Source organism: Salvelinus fontinalis, chromosome 20 (genome assembly GCF_029448725.1).
Source record: "Salvelinus fontinalis isolate EN_2023a chromosome 20, ASM2944872v1, whole genome shotgun sequence".
Classification (NCBI taxonomy): Eukaryota; Metazoa; Chordata; class Actinopteri; order Salmoniformes; family Salmonidae; genus Salvelinus; species Salvelinus fontinalis.
Genome location: NC_074684.1, coordinates 9,787,152 through 9,810,739, shown reverse-complemented (window position 1 = coordinate 9,810,739; position 23,588 = coordinate 9,787,152). Strand labels below are relative to the sequence as shown.

General features: G+C 44.5%; 2 protein-coding genes and 4 non-coding genes across 6 annotated transcripts; 5 read left to right on the top strand and 1 right to left on the bottom strand.

Moving 5' to 3' along the window:
• Window positions 1–11,225: 11,225 nt before the first annotated feature.
• Window positions 11,226–18,186, bottom strand: LOC129817259 (ribonuclease H1-like). The gene is made up of 9 exons (XM_055872318.1): window positions 18,086–18,186; window positions 17,602–17,703; window positions 17,333–17,457; window positions 16,985–17,155; window positions 16,775–16,874; window positions 16,626–16,684; window positions 16,416–16,496; window positions 16,083–16,207; window positions 11,226–11,445 (listed from the first exon to the last, which is right to left on the bottom strand). Exons 1-9 carry the CDS (start codon window positions 18,139–18,141, stop codon window positions 11,359–11,361), a joined length of 906 nt encoding a protein of 301 aa, XP_055728293.1. The 5' UTR covers window positions 18,142–18,186; the 3' UTR covers window positions 11,226–11,358.
• On the top strand, window positions 18,146–22,393 carry rps7 (ribosomal protein S7). The gene is made up of 7 exons (XM_055872319.1): window positions 18,146–18,235; window positions 19,013–19,098; window positions 19,212–19,283; window positions 19,741–19,884; window positions 20,802–20,866; window positions 21,761–21,911; window positions 22,281–22,393. Exons 2-7 carry the CDS (start codon window positions 19,024–19,026, stop codon window positions 22,356–22,358), a joined length of 585 nt encoding a protein of 194 aa, XP_055728294.1. The 5' UTR covers window positions 18,146–18,235; window positions 19,013–19,023; the 3' UTR covers window positions 22,359–22,393.
• On the top strand, window positions 19,433–19,655 carry LOC129817996 (small nucleolar RNA SNORA73 family). The gene has a single exon (XR_008753867.1). It is a non-coding gene; the product is annotated as a small nucleolar RNA SNORA73 family (small nucleolar RNA).
• Window positions 20,502–20,726, top strand: LOC129818007 (small nucleolar RNA SNORA73 family). The gene has a single exon (XR_008753878.1). It is a non-coding gene; the product is annotated as a small nucleolar RNA SNORA73 family (small nucleolar RNA).
• Window positions 21,023–21,248, top strand: LOC129817985 (small nucleolar RNA SNORA73 family). The gene has a single exon (XR_008753856.1). It is a non-coding gene; the product is annotated as a small nucleolar RNA SNORA73 family (small nucleolar RNA).
• LOC129817974 (small nucleolar RNA SNORA73 family) lies at window positions 21,954–22,178 on the top strand. Its single transcript, XR_008753845.1, has one exon. It is a non-coding gene; the product is annotated as a small nucleolar RNA SNORA73 family (small nucleolar RNA).
• Window positions 22,394–23,588: the final 1,195 nt, after the last annotated feature.

The following is a 23,588-nucleotide window of genomic DNA, read 5'->3' as shown; positions in this document are numbered from 1 at the left end:
TACCTACCCTATCTTAAGCGAGATACAGTATCGACTGCCGTATGTCAAGACCAAGTCAGCACATTTTATTAAAATAATTCAATTTCATTATACATCTAACAGTTGTAAAGCAATGTGAACAAGACTACATATTGTCATGCAACCACTGTATCTGTGTTGTGTCTGTTTTATATGAGGGCTAGTATATGTGTTGTGTCTGTTTTATATGAGGCCTAGTATCTGTGGTGGAAAAGCACGTGTGTGCACCCTGAAAGAAGAGGAGAGGGAGTGGAAGAGAGAACTAGGAGAGGGGACTAGAGGAGAGAGTGGAGCAGAGGAGAGCAGAAGATAGGATAGGGAGGGGGAAGAGAGGAGAGGGAGGGAGAGACAAGCGAGAGGAGAGAGAATGGAAGATGAGAGATAAAGTATTGAGAGAGAGAGGAGGGAGAGAGGAAAAGAGCAGAGAGAGGAAAAGAGCAGAGAGAGGGGGGAGAGAGAGGAAAAGAGCAGAGAGAGGGGGGATAGAGAGGAAAAGAGCAGAGAGAGGGAGGAGAGAGGAAAAGAGCAGAGAGAGGGAGGATAGAGAGGAAAAGAGCAGAGAGAGGGGGATAGAGAGGAAAAGAGCAGAGAGAGGGGGGATAGAGAGGAAAAGAGCAGAGAGAGGGGGGATAGAGAGGAAAAGAGCAGAGAGAGGGGGGATAGAGAGGAAAAGAGCAGAGAGGGGGAAGAGAGGAAAAGAGCAGAGAGAGGGGGAAGAGAGGAGAGAGGGGGGAGAGAGGAAAAGAGGGGAGAGAGGAAAAGAGCAGAGAGAGGGGGGAGAGAGGAAAAGGGCAGAGAGAGGGGGGAGAGAGGAAAAGAGCAGAGAGAGGGGGGAGAGAGGAAAGGAGCAGAGAGAGGGGGGAGAGAGGAAAGGAGCAGAGAGAGGGGAAGAGAGAGGAAAAGAGCAGAGAGAGGGGGGAGAGGAAAAGAGCAGAGAGAGGGGGGAGAGGAAAAGAGCAGAGAGAGGGGGGGAGAGAGGAAAAGAGCAGAGCAAGGGGGAAGAGAGAGGAAAAGAGCAGAGAGAGAGGGAAGAGAGAGGAAAAGAGCAGAGAGAGGTGGGAGAGAGAGGAAGAGGAATGTGCAGATATAGAGGAAAAAAGAGGAGAAGACATGAGAGAGGGTGAGGTCAGAGAGAGAGAAAGTACACTTGGAGTGAACAATGGGGGGGATGGGGGGGGGCAATATGTTGACACCAGGCCCCCAAAAGTATTTAAGCCCATCAGAAGGAAGCAAAAAATAAGGAAATACTATTTAAAGCCATAAATAATAAGGCTTTCACCTGATATATAAATTCTGATGAATTCAATTTGAGACAGTGTCTTTTAATTTCTTAGAATCTAAAGGATAGAGTATCGCTGATGTGTTTTAACTTCTTTAAAGTGAACTGAGTTTGCTGTTTCTCCAGGGTCATTCCAAATATTTTAATTCAGACTTAATTCTTACTTGGAAAACTTAAGCATGTGTACATACCCAATATCCTTGATTTTTCTTTTTAATGTTTTCAATTTTGCATTTAAGGGAAATTAAGGTGAAATATACATGATCTGGAAAGAGTAAAACCCCTGAAAAACCCTTACAACAGTCCTTAATCAGTTGGCTGCAGTTAGGCCTTCTTCACCATTTCAGTTTGTCCGTGATGTGTACGCCAAGGAACTTAAAACTTTCCACCTTCTCCACTGTTGTCCCGTCGATGTGAATAGGGGGGTGCTCCCTCTGCTGTTTCCTGAAGTCCACTATCATCTCCTTTGTTTTGTTGACGTTGAGTGAGAGGTTATTTTCCTGACACCACACTCCGAGCCCTCACCTCCTCCCTGTAGGCTTTCTCGTCGTTGTTGCTAATCAAGCTTTCTACTGTTGTGTCGTCTGCAAACTAGATGATTGAGTTGGAGGCGTGCATGGCCACGCAGTCATGGGTGAACAGGGAGCACAGGAGGGGGCTGAGAACGCACCCTTGTGGGGCCCCAATGTTGAGGATCAGCGAAGTGGAGATGTTTTTCCTACCTACCTTGGCCCGTCAGGAAGTCCAGGACCCAATTGCACAGTGCGGGGTTGAGACCCAGGGCCTAAAGCTTAAACTTCTTATGGCTGCAATACCTTTAACGGGATGATATGACAACAGCCAGTGAAAGTGCAGGGCGCAAAACTCAAACAACAGAAATCTCATAATTAAAATTCCTCAAACATACATGTATTTTATACCATTTTAAAGGTAATCTTGTTGTTAATCCCACCAAAGTGTCCGATTTCAAATAGGCTTTACAGTGAAAGCACCACAAACGATTATGTTAGGTCACCGCAAAATCACAGAAAAACACAGTAATTTTTCCAGTCAAAGACAGGAGTCACAAAAATCAGAAATAGAGATAAAATGAATCACTAACCTTTGATGATCTTCATCAGATGACACTCATAGGACTTCATGTTACACAATACATATATGTTTTGTTAGATAAAGCTCATATTTATATCCAAAAACCTCAGTTTATATGGGCGCCATGTTCAGAAATGCCTCCAAAATATCCGAAGAAATTGCAGAGATCCACGTCAAATAACATAAATACTCATCATAAACTTTGATGAAAGATACATGTTTTACATAGATATACATTAAAGATACACTTGTTCTTAATGCAACCGCTGTGTCAGATTTCAAAAAGCTTTACGGCAAAAGCACAATATTCAATAATCTGAGAACAGTTTTCCGCCACAAAAGGAACCTGCCGAATTGTGGAGTCAACAAAACTCATAAAAAGCATTATAAATCTTCACTTACTTTTGCTGATCTTCATCGGAATGCACTCCCAGGACTCCCACTTCCACAAGAAATGTTTGTTTTGTTCGGTAATGTCCATCATTTATGTCCAAATAGCTATTTTTGTTAGCGTGTTTGGTAAACAAATCCAAAGTCAGAAAGCGCGTTCACTAAAAGCTGACGAAATGTCAAAAAGTTTCGTAACAGTCAGTAGAAACATGTCAAACAATGTATTGAATCGATCTTGAGAATGTTTTTAACATAAATCTTCAGTAACGTTCCAACCGGAGAATTACATTGACTTCAGATATGCGATGGAACAGAGCTCCCTCTCATGTGAACGCGCATGGTCAGGTCATGGTAGACCTGACTATTTCCTGTCTCCTTCTGCCCCACTTCACAGTAGAGGCATCAGACAAGGTTCTACAGACTGTTGACATCTAGTGGAAGTAGTAGGAAATGCAAACTCGTCCATATCCCACTGTTTATTCAATAAGGGCTGTGTTGAAAATCTACCAACCTCAGAATTCCCACTTCCTGTTTGGATTTTTTCTCAGGTTTTTGCCTGCCATATGAGTTCTGTTATACTCACAAACAGTTTTAGAAACTTCAGAGTGTTTTCTATCCAATACGAATAATAATATGCATATATTAGCAACTGGGACTGAGGAGCAGGCAGTTTACTATGGGCACCTCTGTGCACCTTTCATCCAAGCTACTCAATACTGCAGCTGCAACCATAAGAAGTTAATGATGAGCTTGGAGGGTACTATGGTGTTGAATGCTGAGCTAGTCAATAAACAGCATTTTTACATTTTACATAGGTATTACTCTTGTCCAGATGGGATAGGGCAGTGTGCAGTGTGATTGCGATTGCATCGTCTGTCGACCTATTGGGGCGGTAAGCAAATAGAAGTGGGTCTAGGGTGACAGGTAAAGTGGAGGTGATATGATCCTTGACTAGTCTCTCAAAGCACTTCATGATGACAGAAGTGAGTGCTACGGGGCAATAGTCATTTAGTTCAGTTACCTTCGCTTTCTTGGGAACAGGAACAATGGTTGACATCTTGAAGCATGTGGGGACAGCAGACTGGGATAGGGAGAGATTGAATATGTCCGTAAACACACCAGTCAGCTGGTCTGCTCATGCTCTGAGGACGCGGCTAGGGATGCCGTCCGGGCTGGCTGCCTTGCGAGGGTTAACGTGTTTAAATGTCTTACTCACATCGGCCACGGAGAAGGAGAGCCCACCGTCCTTGGTAGAGGGCCGCGTCGGTGACACTGTATTATCCTCAAAGTGGGCAAAGAAGCTGCTTAGTTTGTCTCGAAGCAACACATCGGTGTCCGTGACGTGGCTGGTTTTCCGTTTGTAGTCCGTGATTGTCTGTAGACCCTGCCACATACATCTCGTGTCTGAGCTGTTGAATTGCGACTCCACTTCGTCTCTATACTGACATGTTGCCTGTTTGATTGCCTCGCGGAGGGAAAGACTACACTGTTAATATTCAACCATATTCCCAGTCACCTTTCCATGGTTAAATGTGGTGGTTCGTGCTTTCAGTTTTGCACGAATTCCGCCGTCTATCCACGGTTTCTGGTTAGGGTAGGTTTTAATAGTCACAGTGGGTACAACATCTCCTATACACTTCCTTATAAACCCCCTCACTGAATCAGTGCATACGTCGATATTATCAGGTGGATGGATGATATTGGCAAAGGAGAAATGCTCACTAACAGGGATGTAAACAAATTTGTGCACAAAATGTGAAACACACTTTTTGTGCCTATGGAAAATAATCTGGAATCTTTTATTTCAGCTCATGAAACATGGGACCAATCTTTCTTATGTCTCTCAGATATAAGACAGACACTTCCTTTAGATTTTTTGGGCTGGTTATCTGTTGCTCCATATAGTTAATCTGTTATTTAATGTGCGTGTATGGGCTAATAGCAGTAAGGGACAATTTTCTTTTTCATCATCATCATCATCATCAAAAATAATAACAATATTATACTTAAAATTCAAAAATCAAATATTAAAATCATCCCTGGTATGACCTTCTTAAAACACTCTCTTTCTGTCTGGGCGTGCTGTATTGCTGCTAAACCTCATGTGTGTGATGTCTGATCAACATTCTAACACCCCAGATTGAGACCGAACGTGTGTGTGCGGAAAGGGTGTGTGTGAGAGAAAGAGAGAGAGGGAAGCTGCTCACTGAATCCCAATAACATCTAATAGAAATGGGTGTTGCGTGCCATAGACTGGATTATCAGGCAGGGGGAACTATGGAGCAACTCCCATGTCTGTCTAACGCTACAGTGAATACAGGAGAGGTGAGTACTATTGCAGCCAATATGACAAAAAGCCCTCTCCTCTCCTATCAACAACCTCTTTCCACAGTCTCTACCCCCTATGACCTCACCCTCTCTTATGCCCTACTGTCTCCTCACCCTCCTCAAACATTCCCTCTTGCACAAGTCTCTTCTCACCTCTGCTTGTCTTTTCTCTTTGTGTCACTCATTCCTGCTCCTCTTATTCTATCCTGTCTGTTCTTTTCTCATCTACTTCCTCACAGATTTTCCTAGCGCCGCTCCGATTTCTTCTCACTTCTTATTGCCCCTCTCTCTCTCTCTTTCAGTGCCTCACTCATTTCCCTGGGTCTCTCACATCTTTCCCTCAGTCTGTCTTCTCCATCTCCCCTCTCCTTCCTGTCACGCCCCCCTCCCCCCTAACACAGTTCTTCTCAGTTGGGTTCCTGCACCCCACAGTTTCTTCCCTGAATTCACCTCTCATTACGATGAAATATGTGCTCTAGGTGCTGCACAGGGAAAGCCTGGGGCGTGAGGGTAACCTAGGTTCAAAAGCTGATAGCAGCACTTAAATCTCTTTCTTTAGCCTCCGTGAGAGAAGCATAACGAAGATTTTTCTGACTTACTCAATGCAATGTTTTCACAGCAACAAATCGTTTTTTGGGGGTGTTATCTTTCTGGTGCTGAGAAGAATAAACGCTGCCATGAGATATGGAGGGGAAAAGTCTAGGATTATGGACCCGGGCTTGTCCTACAATCATTGTGATGCTCTGCTGGTCTGGCTAAGCTTGTCGACATCAGCTTTGTGTAGTAGTGCAGCACAGAAATATTGAATCATTATGTTCTGAGAATGCAGCTTTTTGTTTTGCTATTTTGAGCTACATTGCCCCGTCTAATGACAATTCCGAGGCACTGGATGTACCGAGAGCTGGGTGACAGCCCTGTCCTCCTCCTCCTGTCACAAACACCCCCCCCCCCCCCCCCCCACACACACACAAACACGACCAGAGAAAGAGAGAGCGAGAGGAGCTCCCATCTGCGTAATGACATCTCACGCTTGGTTAGGGATCTGCAGGATAATTAGAGCCCTGGCGGGTGATGGATGGCACTGCAGCGGCGCGCCTGACCTTGGCATCATTATGGGACGGCAGGGCCGACTGGACCGGCTCGAGCACAGGCAAGCAAGCAGCTGCTGACTTTAATGGGACCATTTGTCCCCCCCCCCATCCTCTCTTTCTGTGTCTTTTTTCTCCTTCTCTCTTTTTATTATCCTGGACGGCTGATACTCCCCCTGTTTTGTTCTCTGGAAGGAGTGCTGAAAGCTGCAGGACCATGATGAAGGGTACAGTATAGGAGGAGAGGGGGCTGACAGACATACCCTCAGCTGGTCCACAGATAGATGGCTCTTCCCAGACATGACAAAGTCATTACGTGCCAGACAGGCGCACAGATCATCGCCATTAGAGCCCTACTGTTGCACTTGATGCATGTTCTCCTGAGTACATATTATCAACAAACCTACTACAATTGCAACAGGCTCTGTAAGACAATGTTCTATAAATAATGTAGTTTATAGCGTTCTCAAAGAGAAAGACAAGATTGGTACAAACACAGTTCCATTGACACAGTTGCATGCTGGCAGTACAACATATCTCCAAGGCAACATGAAGGTTGCATTTGATAGTCACATAACATATTATAATGCTATCTTTCTCTCTGATTCAACACAAGAAACTAACAAAAGGAAAATAATAAGCTGAACCCAAGCAGTCTTTGTAATTTTATGTTTTAACTCATCACTGCATGTCTAATAAATCAGTGTGTGTGTTTATTTAATATTTTTTATCATTTATTTCCCTGAACTTTCTTCGGCCCTTGAATTGCTTGGTCTGATTGTGTGGGCATTATGAAACACACTTTAAGATATTTACATGCACCGCCCTGATTGGCTGATAGGTGGTGGGCTTTAGACCATCCTTAGCCAGATGAACAGACATTGGTCTATTATAAACAGATCACATTGTGACATCATGATGTGGGACAAAAGTTTCATACCACCTGAAGTGACTGAATTTCCAGGCATTTGTTTCAAAAAGCTCCTATACAGAAAGGGCATCATTTTCACAATGTCAGTGTTATTTCGATCTCATAGTGTGGAAATATCAAAAAAAGGAAAATCACATAACTGCCCTTTTAATCTAAAGAAATGTTATTGTGACCCTGAAGTCAATTTTCACATTCTGCACAAAGCACTGATCCCAATGTTCTAATGTTTCAGTAACCTTGCCAGTCCAACTGCCTCAGACCTGAACATTACAAAGACACCCCTGTTCACAATGTGTCCTCCATCTGTGATAAAACTACAATTTTAACAATTCTAGCCCAAACTTTGCTGCCTTAGTATGCTAGACTGTGTCCAGGTAAAACTCAGTCATAATACTCTCAAAATAGTTATTTCTTACTGCGGCGTGTCTGTGTAGATGTTTTTATACAAGCCAGCAGGGGACAGTAAAACTTCAAGGCCGTTCTCTTTCCACAGGCACACACTGGAGCTTTTCATCCCAAGCAGCCTCTGTGGCGAAGAGAGACTTAAAAATGTCTCTATGCTGGCACAAGCTAATGCCTTGTTCTCAGACTCCTCATCAAGCTATGGGATGAACAGCGGGACTAAGACACACACTGACAGTTTACCCGTGTGGTTTTCCTAGCTCGAGTGGAGAAAACTCTGTTACTGTTTATGGATCTTGTGTAATTACATGGTAGAAAGTGAAGACTTGCTGTAATTGTTCCATACGTCTAATCTACAGAGAGTAAGAAACTGGGCTAAACCACCTGTCTGCTATTCTCAGATGGACACAAAACCCCATCTGATACCTGCAATTTTCGACAAGCTACAGGATGAGTTAGGAGTGTTCCTCTTCCTGAGCAGGTGTGTTCCGGGGAGGGAGGGGGGTCTGGAGGCAGCCTTGAGAGGAGGAGCTGCAGAGTACCGCAGTGCCAGCCTCTCACCTTGTCAAGCACCCTCTGTGGGTATGGCTCACATGCAGACAGCAGGCTGGCGCTGCCCTCCCCCCTCTGCCAGCGGTGCATGTCTCTGGGAGTGAGCTGTCAGGATCTGAGGTGACCACACTGGGCCTGGCTACTGCCTACAGTAACCCAGCCTCACAGGCTCTACTCCAGGGGCACCATGCCAAGACAGGGCCTGGATACTTGTCTGCCAGTTCTGCCCGACCCTTACCAGAGAGGGGAGGAGGCGAGAGGAAGGAGGAAGACGTGTGGGAGGAGGGGATGGAGGTAAGAAGGGGAGGAGAGGAGTTGGTTGCTGAGGGACAGTGGGAGAGAGAGACAGCATGACAGGCCGGGAGACAGAAACAGAGGGACGGTGGGAGAGAGAGACAGCATGACAGGCCGGGAGACAGAAACAGAGGGACGGTGGGAGAGAGAGACAGCATGACAGGCCGGGAGACAGAAACAGAGGGACGGTGGGAGAGAGAGACAGCATGACAGGCCGGGAGACAGAAACAGAGGGACGGTGGGAGAGAGAGACAGCATGACAGGCCGGGCGACAGAAACAGAGGGACGGTGGGAGAGAGAGACAGCATGACAGGCCGGGAGACAGAAACAGAGGGACGGTGGGAGAGAGAGACAGCATGACAGGCCGGGAGACAGAAACAGAGGGACGGTGGGAGAGAGAGACAGCATGACAGGCCGGGAGACAGAAACAGAGGGACGGTGGGAGAGAAAGACAGCATGACAGGCCAGGAGACAGAAAGAGGGACGGTGGGAGAGAGAGACAGCATGACAGGCCGGGAGACAGAAACAGAGGGACGGTGAGTGAGAGATACAGCATGACAGGCCGGGAGACAGAAAGAGGGACGGTGGGAGAGAGAGACAGCATGACAGGCCGGGAGACAGAAACAGAGGGACGGTGGGAGAGAGAGAGACAGCATGACAGGCCGGGAGACAGAAACAGAGGGACGGTGGGAGAGAGACAGCATGACAGGCCGGGAGACAGAAACAGAGGGACGGTGGGAGAGACTGAATGCCGGTAGAGAGGGACAGAGATATACTAATGAGGCTGATGAAGTAAAACCTCCTGTGGCACAGTGGGTAGCGAGATTCATCCGCTCATACTTTTCAATGACTTTAGCTTCAAGTTTCTTTGCATGTGCACATTCTTTTCTTCTCCCTTTTCCTTTCTTCTCTTGCTTATGAAGAGTCTCTCTCAACATTGTTCACCTGCTATTCCCTTCATGTTGCTCCCTTTTTCCCCCACCTCCAATTAATGTCCTATGACGACAGCAGGTTGAAAGACATTAGCTCACCCTGTTGAGATGATAAAAACTAACTTGTTGTTCGAGTACCTCTGGATTCGTGGAAGCCAAACAATACTGAGTGAGTACTGCTGACAGAATGACTTTCTTTTCACTGCGAAATCAAACGGTCACATTAGTTCTAAGGCAGGAGTTAGTTAGGCTGATCCAGACAGCTGTCATGGAAACAGATGTCAGTTCTGTTCCGAGGTGCTGCTTTGTTTGATTGTGACTCCCTCTGCCTTTCAACAAGAGTGGCTTCCCTTGATGTTTCCCACCGTCACCACCGTAAAACACACACACACACACACACACACACACACACACACACACACACACACACACACACACACACACACGACTGCTGGATTCGTTAGGAGAGAATCATTCTCCACACATCTTCTAATGCACATGACAAGAGTCAGCTGCCAGCGGTCTCTGAACTGCGTCGGCACCAGATGTGTGGTAACGACTAGGACTCAGGATTCAGTCCACTACTCCTCCCCTGCATCTCACATGGATGAATAGCGTTAGATACTTATCCTCAAGCCACACAGAGAACTCAATATTATACCGAAAACAAGAACAGATTCAAATGGATTATCTGTATAACCACAGGGATTTGCAATGTCTTTCACTGTGGCAGTCAACACCCTGATAGAATACCATCTTCAAATCTAGATTTTATTGTGAGTTACTCATGCAGACAACACCCAGTGCTCTTGACAGTAACCAACGCAGAAGTCTCTTCAGTCATCCGCCGTGACTGACCTGCCCTGAGCTTGGCAAGCGAAACTAACAACTAGGCGACAAGAGCTAGTTAGCCACAAGAGCCAAATAGAAGAGACGGTGTCAAACAGATGAATGTCTGAGCAGCATATTTGCTGATGGAGCAAATGTGTTGAGACGAAGCCCTAACGAGCTTCAGTCTGATGTGGTGAAGCGCCGTGACCCCTCTCCACCCCGTCTCGCATCGACCTCCGACTGCAGCCGCAGTATCTCCAACACCCAGCCCCAGGCAGGACCTCACATCTCCAGACAAGCCGGGAGCGTGCCGTGGAGAAGCCAGCCAGCTAAGGTCAGAGACAGGCACACTCATTCCTGATGCTCTGGTTTTCTACAATCACCAACCTCACAGAGGGGAAAGGCTATATGGAGATTTCTCTCTCAGCTAGAGCTGTCATTATTTTTCCTCACACACGTATAGGCCCACTGTCTAGACACCAGCTTACTGAATGGATGAGACACGTACTGAAAGACTAAGTAGTATCTGCCAAGAGCTGACTGAGTAAAGCGGAGAAGATGGAACTGTGCACCAAGTAGTCAGAGAGAATATCACCAAGATCATTTCATGTCAGAGCATACATGAACAGATGATCTTTGAATGGTGTGTTGTTGTTTTTTTAGAATAGGGAAACGTTAATGTGACCACTAGCCCTAGTAACAGACGGGCTTTTGAGCAAGACAAATAATCCTTAGATCACACACACAAATGTCATAAGTGGCGGTTATCTTACAGCAAGCAGCATGTCTCACATAGAAACCAGAGAAATCCATCGTCTATGTGAGGAATCCTCTTTCCACAGAGGAACCTAGTATGGAATTTAATTTAGAGCCAATCCTATTCCGAGGTATTGGATTTGTTTCAATGAGCTAGAGCTCCATCTACTGTTTGAAGTGTACATTACACAGTGGTTACAGAACCGTTTCATCAATCAGGATGGAATGATTTTGGAATATTAAGAAATGTTCATACAGTACAAAGCACAAGCTGAATTAATTCCTTAACTTAGAAATAACCATAAAGATATCAAACAGGACAGAACTAGATGTTATTTCATAACATTTAGAACATGGAAGCCCAACAGAACAGACAATATAATCATTCCCATATTCCATTCAAAACCATAATCCAAATGTTGAATGAACTGCCCAGGAGCAGTAAACGAGATGATCTTCCTTTGGCTAATCTAAGTGTTTCGCTGCTCCCGCTCTGGACAGCCTGTCGGCCTCCTCGTTTCCTAGGTACCCAGCGTGGCCCGGGATGTGCAACTGGAGAAAGAAGAGAGAGAAGATAGTCAGAGGCAAAAGGGGACTGTTAGTCATTTCAGTTGTGCATCATCCATGACTGAACGTTCTAGTGCAGGGGTTCCTAAAGTGCAGGGGTTCCCTCACCACTGATGAGATGGGTATACACGCATGTCCTGGGGAGGTTCTCAACAGTCACGGGGCACGTGGTCGACAACGCACACCTCGTCACTGCTGTCTCATCCTTCAGTGTTTGAATCGGATGCAGACAAGAGCCCTGAATCCTGCTTCACATAGATATGAGCTGGCGAAGGATACCATGAGCTTTAACACTCAGAAGGAGATTTCAGGGTGTTCCCTTTGAGTCAGAGTGGCATGTGGGTAAAACAAAAACAAAACAAGCACCCCCCCCCCCCAAAAGTAATATTACAACCTACACTGTATTGTGATAACTGCGTTGTTTGCTGTAAATTCACATGCCTTGTGACCGTGATCTATGTGCCTAAAGGCCGAGACAATAAGACGACAATGGCAGAATAAAGATCAACCACACCTTTTGTTTTATCACAAAACCGGAGAGCCACCTCTGTCCGGTGAAGTCCACGGCGCATATTGCATGTAACAGACAGTTACATGACTTACAGCATGGTATAGCAAAGTTAATGTTTCTGACATTTTTCGGACCACTAAACAACTATTGGTTTAGAACCAGATAGTTACCATAAGTCGCAAAGACAACAGGAGCTACCTCCACCATTTCAACTTCAGCACTACAACAATATAAATCCCCTATGCTTAGTCTAACACAGTGACAACTAAAAGATACCAAAAACAATGTAGTCCAAACAAAATGTTAAATATGACATTTAAATAAAAAAATAAAAAAATCATGGTTCTGATTTCTGTTTGAGAGCGTGTGTGCGCGTGCCTTCGTGCAAGTAGAAAAACATGTTGACTCATCCTACTTGAAGAGAAACGCCAATGCCATCCCGCTCTCTTTCATGCTGACGAAACAGTCTATCACTCTGTCATGTAGTACCACGTTTTTATTTTTTGTTGTCCTCGGCTACCTGCTTGCTTGCCTAACTTCCATTCATGGGCAACGTTAGCTAGTTAACATTAGCCTTCTACATCCATCTACTGTACATATTGAACTTTGATCCTCTCAGGCCAGGGGCACCACAATGTATGAATTAATGGTTGGATCAGAATCGGCGTTATAATCATTGGCCAGTACGGAGAATTTAGTAAAACCACAAGTCCAAATCTCTATCTCCATCCATAGCTAATTTAGGAAAGAGACATTTTAGCTAGCTAGCCACCGGAGGACAACAACAACAGGAGATGCAACAATTCAAGTTGTTTCTGTTAATGACCTATTCGATAGGACAGACGCCAAATCCAAGCTGGCTTCCCTTGAAGAGGGGTGCTGTTTCACTCGCTCGGATGCTTTCTCCTGTGAGATACATTCAGCCTTTTGCCAATTGATGTGAAATTATGAAACACAGAGACGAAAGATACATTATTTTATGTTGTTTTTTTTTGTGTGTGGGGGGGGGGGGGGGGGTCTGGCTTCCCTTGGTGGTGCCCATGAATACTCGCCACTGCTCACTCAATGTGCTAGCCACTGAAGAACTAGCCGAGGATGGTCTCAATTTTTTATTTTGCAGCAGCGTAGAGGCAGTAGCCATTCACCATGGGAAGGATCCACATGCAACAGTCAAGTGTAGGCCAGCCTTTTCAAGCCAATTTAAGGCACTCTCATTGGTTGATGCAAAAGAGCTTCTTCTTCAAGGTTTATTGGCAGACTACACTCATAAGGTGTATGGTCGCCACCTACTGTACGGGGTAGTAAAAAAGACCCCAATGAACAAATTCATACTAAATACCAAAAACACTAACCAAATTCACGCTACTACGCTGAATAAAAAAATAAAAATGCACTCCTTCAGTCAGATTTAAATGTCTATTCAGATCCCTACACAGGTTCAGGAACCTGGGAGGGGGGGCCTCTTCATTCAGTACTCCCTGTTACACTTCGGCTGTAAAGTCCTGGAGATCCAGAAATCTATGCCGCCTTCACATGTCTAGCTTCTTAGATTTGTTTATTAGTTTGACTAGTGTAATTCATCACTTGCGCTATAAAACGCAACAAAGTCCACCTTCACTATTAGTGTGTCGGGATCCTTCTCCTGCATGGCATTCACTGCAGACTGTGGGACATCCACTGCCATCTCCTCTCTACTCACACCTTCAGCGATTTTTCACTGACGCCATATAGGAGACTTGCTGGGCGGCCCTGATCCTAGCTACGGTGGACCCCTTCATCCTTACAGGGACGTATGAGAGGTGGACTTCTAACGCTTAAACAACTTTAAAAAGAACAGAGGGGAGGTTCGGAGGTGAACGGGAAGACGGAGGAAGTGGATATTGAGTTGGAATTAAGCAGCGCGTCGAGTTTGGTGAAGACGAATATTCTGAATGGACAACAGTAGCATTGAAAACTAGAACAAAAAGGAAATTGTCAAAACATTTGAGTAGAGGATACGTGTGTTAATGATAATGAATCGTTTCTTGTTGGGATGCGGTTGTTCAGTTAGGATGCATGTCGAAAACACATTTGAGGTGTCAAATGGTGAGGTACGCGCTTTTAAAAGTGGAGTCTGAGTGACCAGGAGTGGTCTTATTTTGATTCATTGTATTTCTGAATAACTGAGGAAGATTGCAGTGGGGCTCAAAAGAATCCGGACAACAGAAGTTTTGTGTTTTGAACTTTGGAGTAGCACAACCGTCAAAGGAGTCATCTCAGGGGTGACGACGGATGTTCAGGTTGAGTACCTGAAAATAATTCCTGGTGCGGTTGGTTTCTGGCGTCTGACCCGCTGGGCGAATGGAGAAAAAGAAATAAGTCTGTCGGTCGTGTTGTTTTTTGATAAAGAGTAAATACCTACCCATGTGAAGCTTGGTTATGTAAGATACAGCGTAAGAGCTTTTGTTTTCAAACCACTGCAATGTAAGCATTGTAAAGGATTTGGCCATGTTTCAAGTGTGTGCAGACGAACAGAATATACTGAAGAACAGTGTGTAGGACTGTCAATCGAATCTCCTATGCGAAGTGATTAAAATAATTGAGAACACTAGTGATGCTAGTGAAGAGATGGTAGAGGATACACCACAGACTGTAGTAAATGTTTGCTGTCAGACAAAAGATACCATGTGTGTTAAAAAGGTGGATTTGGTTGCGTTCATTGCCACAGTTATAAACTATACAGCACAAGTCTCAAAGAAGTCAAAGAAACTGGACATTAGTGGCAGAAACGTTTTTGGGACTCAAGGATTTTACATCGGAAGACGCAGACCCGGCGGGGAGTGTGGTGAAACTGTCACTGTCAGTCTTTGAGTCAGTCTCTACCAGACAAAGTCATGTTAGGATATATCAGTTATACTGTTAGAGGTCTTGTGCAGAATCCACTGCACTGTTTGAGGTACAACGTTTATGGTCATATTACAGCAGTGTGTAGGAGGGAGATTCCACGATGTGGGAAGTGTGCAGGAGGGTATGGGAGAGAGGATTGTGTAGCTTCGGTGGATAAAGTTGTGTGTGTCAACTGCAGGGGTGCCCATGTTGCTGGGGATCGAAGGTGTCCGGTGCGAGAGAGGCAGGATGAAGTGGCCAGAGTCAGAGTAGAGCAGAAGGTGTCGTTTGCTGAGGCAGTGAAGAAAGTAGAGGAGGATGGGGTGAGGGGTCAAGGGTGAGGGATCCTGAGAGGATTTGTAGTAGATTTGTGTCAGAGCAGAGGAATAGGGCAATGAGTGATTTATGCTTCAGTAAGGTTGGCTTCTGAGTGTTCATAGCAATGGTTACCAACTGTATTGCAGAAACTTAACATAAATCACAGAAAATAGAAAAAATAGCAGAGAAGTATTTTGGTATAAGAGATCTGACATCAGAAGAGTTAGTGTGTAGGTGTCCTGTCCTCCCAGGACGTTTGCATGGTGCAGGAGCAGATATGGTCAAAGTATTGGAATCGGGTAGTGGGTTTTTAATTAGTAGGCGGCAGCTGCAGAGGAGTACCTGGGTATGTAAGATTTTACTGCAGAAGTTAATGGGGTGGTGATTTTTATGAAATGGTGGTATATACTGTAGGGTTAGTTGGTGGTGCTATTTTGTTCCTTTTAAGGAACAGGAATAATGAAGAGAATTTAATATATGTAGGCTGTGACTGGTCTCATACAGTACATCATGTGGCGGTGTATGCACCTTAAAGTAGGAATGCAATCCGCCAACCCAATCCCAAAGAAGACCGATATAGAAACTGGAATATTTGGTAAAGTATTGAATGAACTAAGGACATACGACTTCCTTTAGAAATACTTTGAACAAATACATTTCAAAATAAATGTATTTCGTGAAGTTAATTTTTTTGTGTTAACCACAAATGTTTTTGAGATGCAGGTACAAACATTAGTATATATTTTTTTATTATTCAAATATTTCACTAGGCTTTTGGGAGTTTCTCCTGCCATCACATCTTCAAATCAGGTGACCCCTCATGGGGTCGTGACCCCTAGTTTGGGAACCACTGTTCTAGTCTGAAACTCAAAACACTTGCGTACTGAATCTCTGAAGTGAAAATATGTAGAGCAACATTGATATTTACCCATACAACCTCCAGCTCTTCATTCAGCATGTCAAGTTTTTCAAAGTCCTCTTTGTTGATGACGGAGCCACCAGAGTTGAGCCTCCAGTTGTTCAGCTTCCAGTTCTTCACCCAGCTGGTGACACCTGATGGAAAAAAACACCGACATATGCATTTTCTTAATTGCATACACCTTGCCTCCTTCTCAAAACCCATTGGAAGAGAAGGTCAGAGGGGAGGGACCTCTGGATATCTCATCCAATGGTCACAGTAGGCATTACATGATGCCATGCCACATTTAGTCAGGCCCTTGCTGATAGTGTTGATAGAGTGTTGTAAGCAGCACATATGTACCGTTTATGGTGAACTTGCTGTCTGTATAAAGCACCAACTTCTTGATGTTCATCTCTTTGGCCTGCTCCAAGGCTTTACATGCTGCCTGTTATTTAGAAGCAAAACGTGAGATTACGTATCGTGGGGTTGGTTACAATCTAAAGGGAACTGTGGCAATTCAATGAGTCGAAAATAATAACAATTAAAGCAAATATGACATTAACACAGTACTTTCCTGTAATTCGGCTCTCTGGTTGGTCTGTCTTCCATCCAGTGGTTCAGCTACATTCCTACAATAAAGACAGTCAACATGAACACTTCTCGACTCTATTGTGTCAAGCTCTCAAAGTATAATTTCCTACAGGCCTGAATCAACTCACAGAGGATGGTCACGTCCCCAGTACACTCCGATGCCAGCTAGGGCCCCGGCCTTCCCATTGCCTGAACAGCAACCATCTGTGTACACCACCACTGCATCACCTGGAGGAAAAGATAACACTTTGTTTCCTCCCCCTTTATTCACCCAAAAAACATTGACAGTGACCATTTCAATCTGCAACATTAAAACAACACACTGAGAATGTCTGTACCAATGTAGGTGAATCCATCAGAGCTTTTTGAAGATGGGCTGCTGTATTGACTCTGTTTGGCAGGGGACATCTCCTCCTCGTCTATGTGATCATAGTGCCTCTTCTGACCAATGGGTATGTACTCAAGGGCCTCCGGTGCTCTTCTAGGGAGTGTTGCCTCATAGCTGGCTCCTAAAAGATATTGTGGTCTGAGTGCAAGTCTGATTTTGCCATGCCTTAATGGTGCACTAGTTGTCTAATGATTAGACGTGCTGCCCATTCCTAGAGCCAGTAACATCAGTACCCATCGTATTGCCATTTCAGTATAGCGACCTATAGAGAAAGAACATAGCCATCTACTGTATCTACCCTTTGACACGTCTGGCGTTATCGATGTTGCTAGGCTTCTGACAAATGCCCAGGCATCCTTTTCTGCTGCAAACTTCTTGTAGCTGGCATATGGGAACTTGTCAACTTGGCTCTTACATTCATCCCTAAAAAAAAGTAAACACATGCAATTCTATGAAAATAAATTAGACTAGAAATTATCATATAAATGTCAAGGAGTTTTAAGGAACACTACAGCTGCAAAGACACACTACAGCTGCAATTAGCTAGCCAACTACCCCACAACTCACCAAGTTTTGTAAACGCCAGGTTTGAATCCTTTCCTCACAGCGTAGAAGAATTTGCCTTTCACGATGTCCTCTGTGCCATTGCAGACTGCCCTGCGTACTATCCTATACAGACCAGTCAATCTGAACATCACTTAGACCAGCAATTACTTGAAAGTGGAGGCACCGGTCATTGCACTTAACTTAACTTGAGCAATGTGAACAAACTAACTTTCTATGTGTTGAAATGCTAGGAAAACGATTAGCTAGTTGTCATTGGAACTAGTACAGGCATGTAAACAGTGCAGATAGCATGCTAGTTAACCCAACAAACATATTTGGCTGACTAGTTAACGTTAGGCTAGCTGCTATCTGACAAGCAAATATGTTATTTCTGTGTGACAAGCGTAATGTCAACATATAAACATATAAAAGTTAGCTAGCTATACATTGTAACATGACGTACTTATGCTTCTCCTTTGCCTATGTATTCGCATTAATTAATTACCTTTGCTTTCGAAATACACTATCTGCTAGGGGGAAGAAAAAAGTCTTCAAAATCATAGCTACTTCCGCAATCCCATGACTCCCTAGCACGATGTACTTCTAGCTACCTCTCGCGAGATTCCGGCCTCTTCCCTGGCCGTTGTTGACTGAGGTTGGTTATGATAATGCTCTCACTAATCAGAATTTCTTTTCAAAATGTAGTACATGTGCATCAAATCCCCTGTTTTTTATATCAGAGTGCATGTAAGACGTTTGATGCGTTAGATTGTTATATTTCAGCTTTTGGATGGCCGGTGTGTAATGAATTATGAAGGGTTTCAGGATAGACCTAACGTGAATGACATGGAAGGAAGGACTGGTAGTATAACTGGCGCGGTTTGAGGCCCATGTGTTCCTAGAATAATTTCTTGTAGTCAATCGACGAGTCCGTTTTTTAACCTCGTAGTTTAGTATTTTACCTTTTGTTTAGTGGCCTGTCAGATTTGTAGACTTGAGATATGGTGTATGTTTGAGTACTGTGTTCCCTGCTGTTAGCTGCTAACTAAAGTTAGCCATTTGATAAGGAACATGGGTTGAAAGACGCTGCTAGCCGGCTAACGCTGACTAGCCAGCAATTTTGCTTGGGTACATGCGACCCTAAGTAAGATTGATTCAATAAAATTATTTGCTCGGTTGTTTGCGAGATCATATGGTTGTATTTGTAGAGTGGAACCAACCAGTGTCGACTTCGTTTGATCAACCTTAGCTGGGTGATAGTAGTTTGGCTATCGTTATACTAACTAGTTAACTTAGTAACTGCATGTATGTATGGTGAGATGGTGTTCAGCATGGACCACTTTGCTGCTGTTTAGGTTAATCTGAAACATTCAATTATGTCCAAAGATGTACAATATGTTCAAATGGTTTTCTTGTCTGTCTCGTTTTCCAGAAACATAGGCCATGTTCAGTACCAGCGCCAAAATCGTCAAGCCCAATGGCGAAAAGCCAGATGAGTTCGAGTCTGGCATTTCCCAGGTAACCAATGGCCAATATGTTAGCTAATGCATGTATGGCTAATTTAAACAACTTCTTTAACGTAGTCACTTGGCTAATGCTGTTTGCAGTATTCAAAATGTCTGCCTTTCTAGGCTCTTCTCGAGCTGGAGATGAACTCAGACATGAAGGCTCAGCTGAGGGAGCTGAACATCACTGCTGCAAAGGTACATGGAGCATGTGTTGTACTTAGCTTATTTCTGACTGTTTACTCGGCCCTTTTTGGTTAACTGAAGATGAATGTTTATTTAAATGTGGAAAGAGTTTCTGATGCCTAGGAAGAAGAGCTGTGTTGGGTTATTATTTGAGTTAAACCCCAACGTGGACATCCTGTGAGGTTGCTCTCACATGGCTCTGTCCTTGTGGCATATGGGAGCGTAGCATTTTCGTGCTGTGACGTACAGTCCCGTTCCACGACGTTGGAGAGCAAGCTTTGTCCCCAGCCATCGTGCTGGTGAGGACGGTGTTCTGTATATTCCTACATCTTCCCAGAGCCCTTTGGGCCGTGACTGGGGGGCTAAACCATGCAGTGTATACTTTTTCATCCAGGCAGCTAAAAAAAATGATCTACTAAAGTGTTTGTACTTGCCTCAGTAAGTTCAAAAATCTTCTCCTCTCCCTCAGGAAATTGAAGTTGGTGGTAGCAGGAAAGCCATCATCATCTTTGTCCCCGTGCCCCAGCTGAAATCTTTCCAGAAAATTCAGGTGCGACTGGTGAGGGAGCTGGAAAAGAAGTTCAGCGGCAAACATGTCGTCTTCGTTGCACAGGTAAGAATGCAGCGGTCCTGTTTTCTGAGTTGCAGGGGCAGTTTGCATAGCTGTTGCTGTGAACCAAGCTAACAGAATGGGTTCCTTTTGAGAAGACTGTTTACTGATATATATACACATACACACGCAAAGTATGTGGACACCCCTTCAAATGAGTGGATTTGGCTATTTCAGCCACACCGATTGCTGACAGGTGTATAAAATTGAGCACACCTCCGTGCAATCTCCAAAGACAAACATTGGCAGTAGAATGGCCTTACTGAAGAGCTCAGTGACTTTAAATGTGGTACTGTCATAGGATGCCACCTTTCCAACAAGTCAGTTTGTAAAATGTCTGCCCTGCTAAAGCTGCCCCGGTCAACTGTAAGTGAAGTGGAAACGTCTAGGAGCAACCGCGGATCAGCCGCAAAGTGGTAGGCCACACAAGCTCACAGGACGGGATCGCCGAGCAATGTTCTCTAGTGGAAAGCCGTCCCAGTAGAGTGGAGGCTGTTATAGTACCAAGGAGGGGACAAACTCCATATTAATGCTCATGAGTGTGGGGTGAGATGTTTGACAAGCAGGTGTCCACATACTTTTGGTTGTGTAGTGTACATGCTGTGATTGTATCATTAATATCAACGTGGACATCCGGTGAGGTTGCTCTCACATGGCTCTGTCCTTGTGGCGTATGGGAGCGTAGCGCTTCACAGTGCTGTGACGTACAGTCCCGTTCCACGACGTTGGAGAGCAAGCTTTGTCCCCGGCCTTCGGGCTGGTGAGGACGGTGTTCTGTATATTCCTACATCTTCCCAGAGCCCTTTGGGCCTTGACTGGGGGGCTAAACCATGCAGTGTACATTAGTTATCAAGCATGCTTCTTGGGCTTTTAAAGTCTATGTAAATTGGTAATCCTTAATATTTTCATTAAACTTGCAGAGGAGAATCCTGCCCAAACCAACCAGGAAAAGCCGTATCAAGAATAAGCAGAAGCGTCCCAGGAGGTAAGTTACATTATCATACCTGCATGTGCATGACTACATACTGTTTGGAAGAGACAATTAAATGGCTTTAAAGTTGGTGTGAATGGGTACTAGTTTAGAACTTCAAATCGTTTCTGACATATCTGGTGCTGCCATAATTGCTCGCCATTTTTGGACCCAACGTGGACATCCGGTGAGGTTGCTCTCACATGGCTCTGTCCTTGTGGCGTATGGGAGCGTAGCGCTTCACAGTGCTGTGACGTACAGTCCCGTTCCACGACGTTGGAGAGAAAGTTTTGTCCCCGGCCTTCGGGCTGGTGAGGACCAGCGTTCTGTATATTCCTACATCTTCCCAGAGCCCTTTGGGCCGTGACTGGGGGGCTAAACCATGCAGTGTACAATTTTACTAACATGTTGTACATGCTTTCTACCACTCCAGTAAATATGGTATTGGCACTGACCCTGAAACGTACCCAGTATATAGCTTGCTTACTGGTTCTTTCTCATGTGTTTTTGATCTTTTTATTTGTAATACTGATATTTGTTACTGCGTTGTTGGGAAAGAGCTCGCGAGAAAGGCGCTTCTCTACTTCAGCATGTGACAACTTGAAACTTCAATTGGGATTTTTAATAAATCGATACGGTTACCAGATGAACTGAAGACTTAACCGTGTGATGCAAAATCAACGTTCCCTCGTATTACCTTGCGTTATCTAAAGCAGACTCTGCTTGTCTCCGGGGATGTGATTTTGAGACACCTGCATAGCGTTCAGATTGACTTGCTCTTTCCGATACATGTATAAAGAATCTTCCTTTCATTTTGAATGAGACTGGTGGTGGGAGAATTTGTTTTTGTAAGGATTGCATTTTTTAATTTGCCATATGTCTAATGCAAGTTGTGATTTATTTCTCCAGTCGTACTCTGACAGCTGTGCATGACGCCATTCTTGAAGACCTGGTCTTCCCCAGTGAAATTGTTGGCAAGAGGATCCGCGTGAAACTGGACAGCAGCCGGCTCATCAAGGTCCACCTTGACAAGGCTCAGCAGAACAACGTGGAACACAAAGTGAGTGTCGTGTAGCAGTTTGCTAGTTCACCCAACTTAACCCCAACGTGGACATCCGGTGAGGTTGCTCTCACATGGCTCTGTCCTTGTGGCGTATGGGAGCGTAGCGCTTCACAGTGCTGTGACGTACAGTCCCGTTCCACGACGTTGGAGAGCAAGCTTTGTCCCCGGCCCTTGGGCTGGTGAGGACGGCGTTCTGTATATTCCTACATCTTCCCAGAGCCCTTTGGGCCATGACTGGGGGGCTAAACCATGCAGTGTATACTTTTTTTTTGACGTCTCGGGTTTTAGTGTTTTGTACTAAATCGTTATGACCTATAAATGTTAGTCTATGCAGTGTTTAACCAGTGGTTGCTCTTCTATTTTCAGGTTGAGACCTTCTCTGGCGTCTACAAGAAGCTCACAGGCAAAGACGTTGTTTTTGAGTTCCCTGAATTCCAACTGTAAAGTGCAGATGACAAAATAAATGTGTTTACTGTTAACATGGCTCTGTTCTCTGGGGCGGGGGGGGGTTAGTCGTGCTAGTCCATACATGTTCAAGACGGATGTCCTTTCAGACAGAAGGAACTTGATAACCAAAACAGTAGGACCATTACCTCAAATTAACTAACTGTACACTTGGAGCAGCTTTGATAATTTACTTCTAACAACTGCTAAGAGGGTTTGTTCAGACTTGCTTTTGTACCTCCATGCAATGATGGTATTCTATTTTGTTTTGCACATTGACTGATGCAGAATGAAATTGACTAGTAATCTATTTGACAATGTATTCTGGTGGTGGGCCGTAGCAAGCCATCTGCTTTAGTTGGTGAGAAAGATCGCTGTCGAGGGAGGAGCTGGTTTTTACATATTGTGTATTTCTGCTCAACAAATTTCCATTTGGCAATGTCAACTCTTGCACATGTATTCAAAAATACTTATGTTCGCTAACTGGACAGGTAATTACTGCCAAGTTTAAACTGAACCAATCAAATTGTGTAGAATCTCTGATCACCAATCACATTATCGGGCGTCTTGGGTAGTAAGTAGACAGCTGGTAACATCGAGAGGGATCTCCATCCGACAAACTGCTATCAAATAAGGTATTCATTTGTAATATGTGATACCATCATTCCAAGCTGTGAAATGACAACTTAACACGGCAACCTTTTAAATGTAGCTAGCTACTGTGGTTGCAACAAGATCTGTTGCTAGCTAGCATGAAACTGCAGTAGGATGTTCTCCTCAGAGGTGAGCGATTTGCCCATGCTTGGTGAATAGCACTTGGTTGATCTCTGGGAGCAGGACACAGGAGAGATGAACAGATAATGCGAGAATTAATAAATAAATCACAGCAAAGGAATGTAGTTTGTAAGCTAGAAAATGAAACACCCTGACAGACTTGCAGGGTGGGCTGCAAACATCCTAATCCTATTGAAAGGATTAATGTGGCATGCGTCAGTATGAATGACGTTTGTGGGTCCTGCTTTTGACGATTAGATTTACACTTGTCCTATACATGCGTGTAGTCTTACATTACTTAGAATAACCTTAAAAGCTAAATCTCTCCTTGTCCCAGAATGACAAGATAGCTTGTGATAAAGCCATCTGTTCATGCTAGCCCTAATGTCACTATTTAGACATTGGGACAACATGCATTTCACAGTTTTTGTCTTAGTCTAGTGCGTTTTAGAGTTG

What these genes read in the sequence shown, in the direction of transcription:
- LOC129817259 (XM_055872318.1), bottom strand. Translation starts at nt 18,141, where the DNA reads ATGATTTTGAAGACTTTTTTCTTCCCCCTAGCAGATAGTGTATTTCGA. An exon ending in AACGCCAGACGTGTCAAAGG is followed by an intron (nt 17,156 to 17,332) that starts GTAGATACAGTA and finishes AATATCTTTTAG; the next exon opens with GAGCCAGCTATGAGGCAACA. An exon ending in TGGGGACGTGACCATCCTCT is followed by an intron (nt 16,685 to 16,774) that starts GTGAGTTGATTC and finishes TCTTTATTGTAG; the next exon opens with GAATGTAGCTGAACCACTGG.
- rps7 (XM_055872319.1), top strand. Translation starts at nt 19,024, where the DNA reads ATGTTCAGTACCAGCGCCAAAATCGTCAAGCCCAATGGCGAAAAGCCA. An exon ending in TCGAGTCTGGCATTTCCCAG is followed by an intron (nt 19,099 to 19,211) that starts GTAACCAATGGC and finishes CTGCCTTTCTAG; the next exon opens with GCTCTTCTCGAGCTGGAGAT. An exon ending in AAGCAGAAGCGTCCCAGGAG is followed by an intron (nt 20,867 to 21,760) that starts GTAAGTTACATT and finishes TTATTTCTCCAG; the next exon opens with TCGTACTCTGACAGCTGTGC.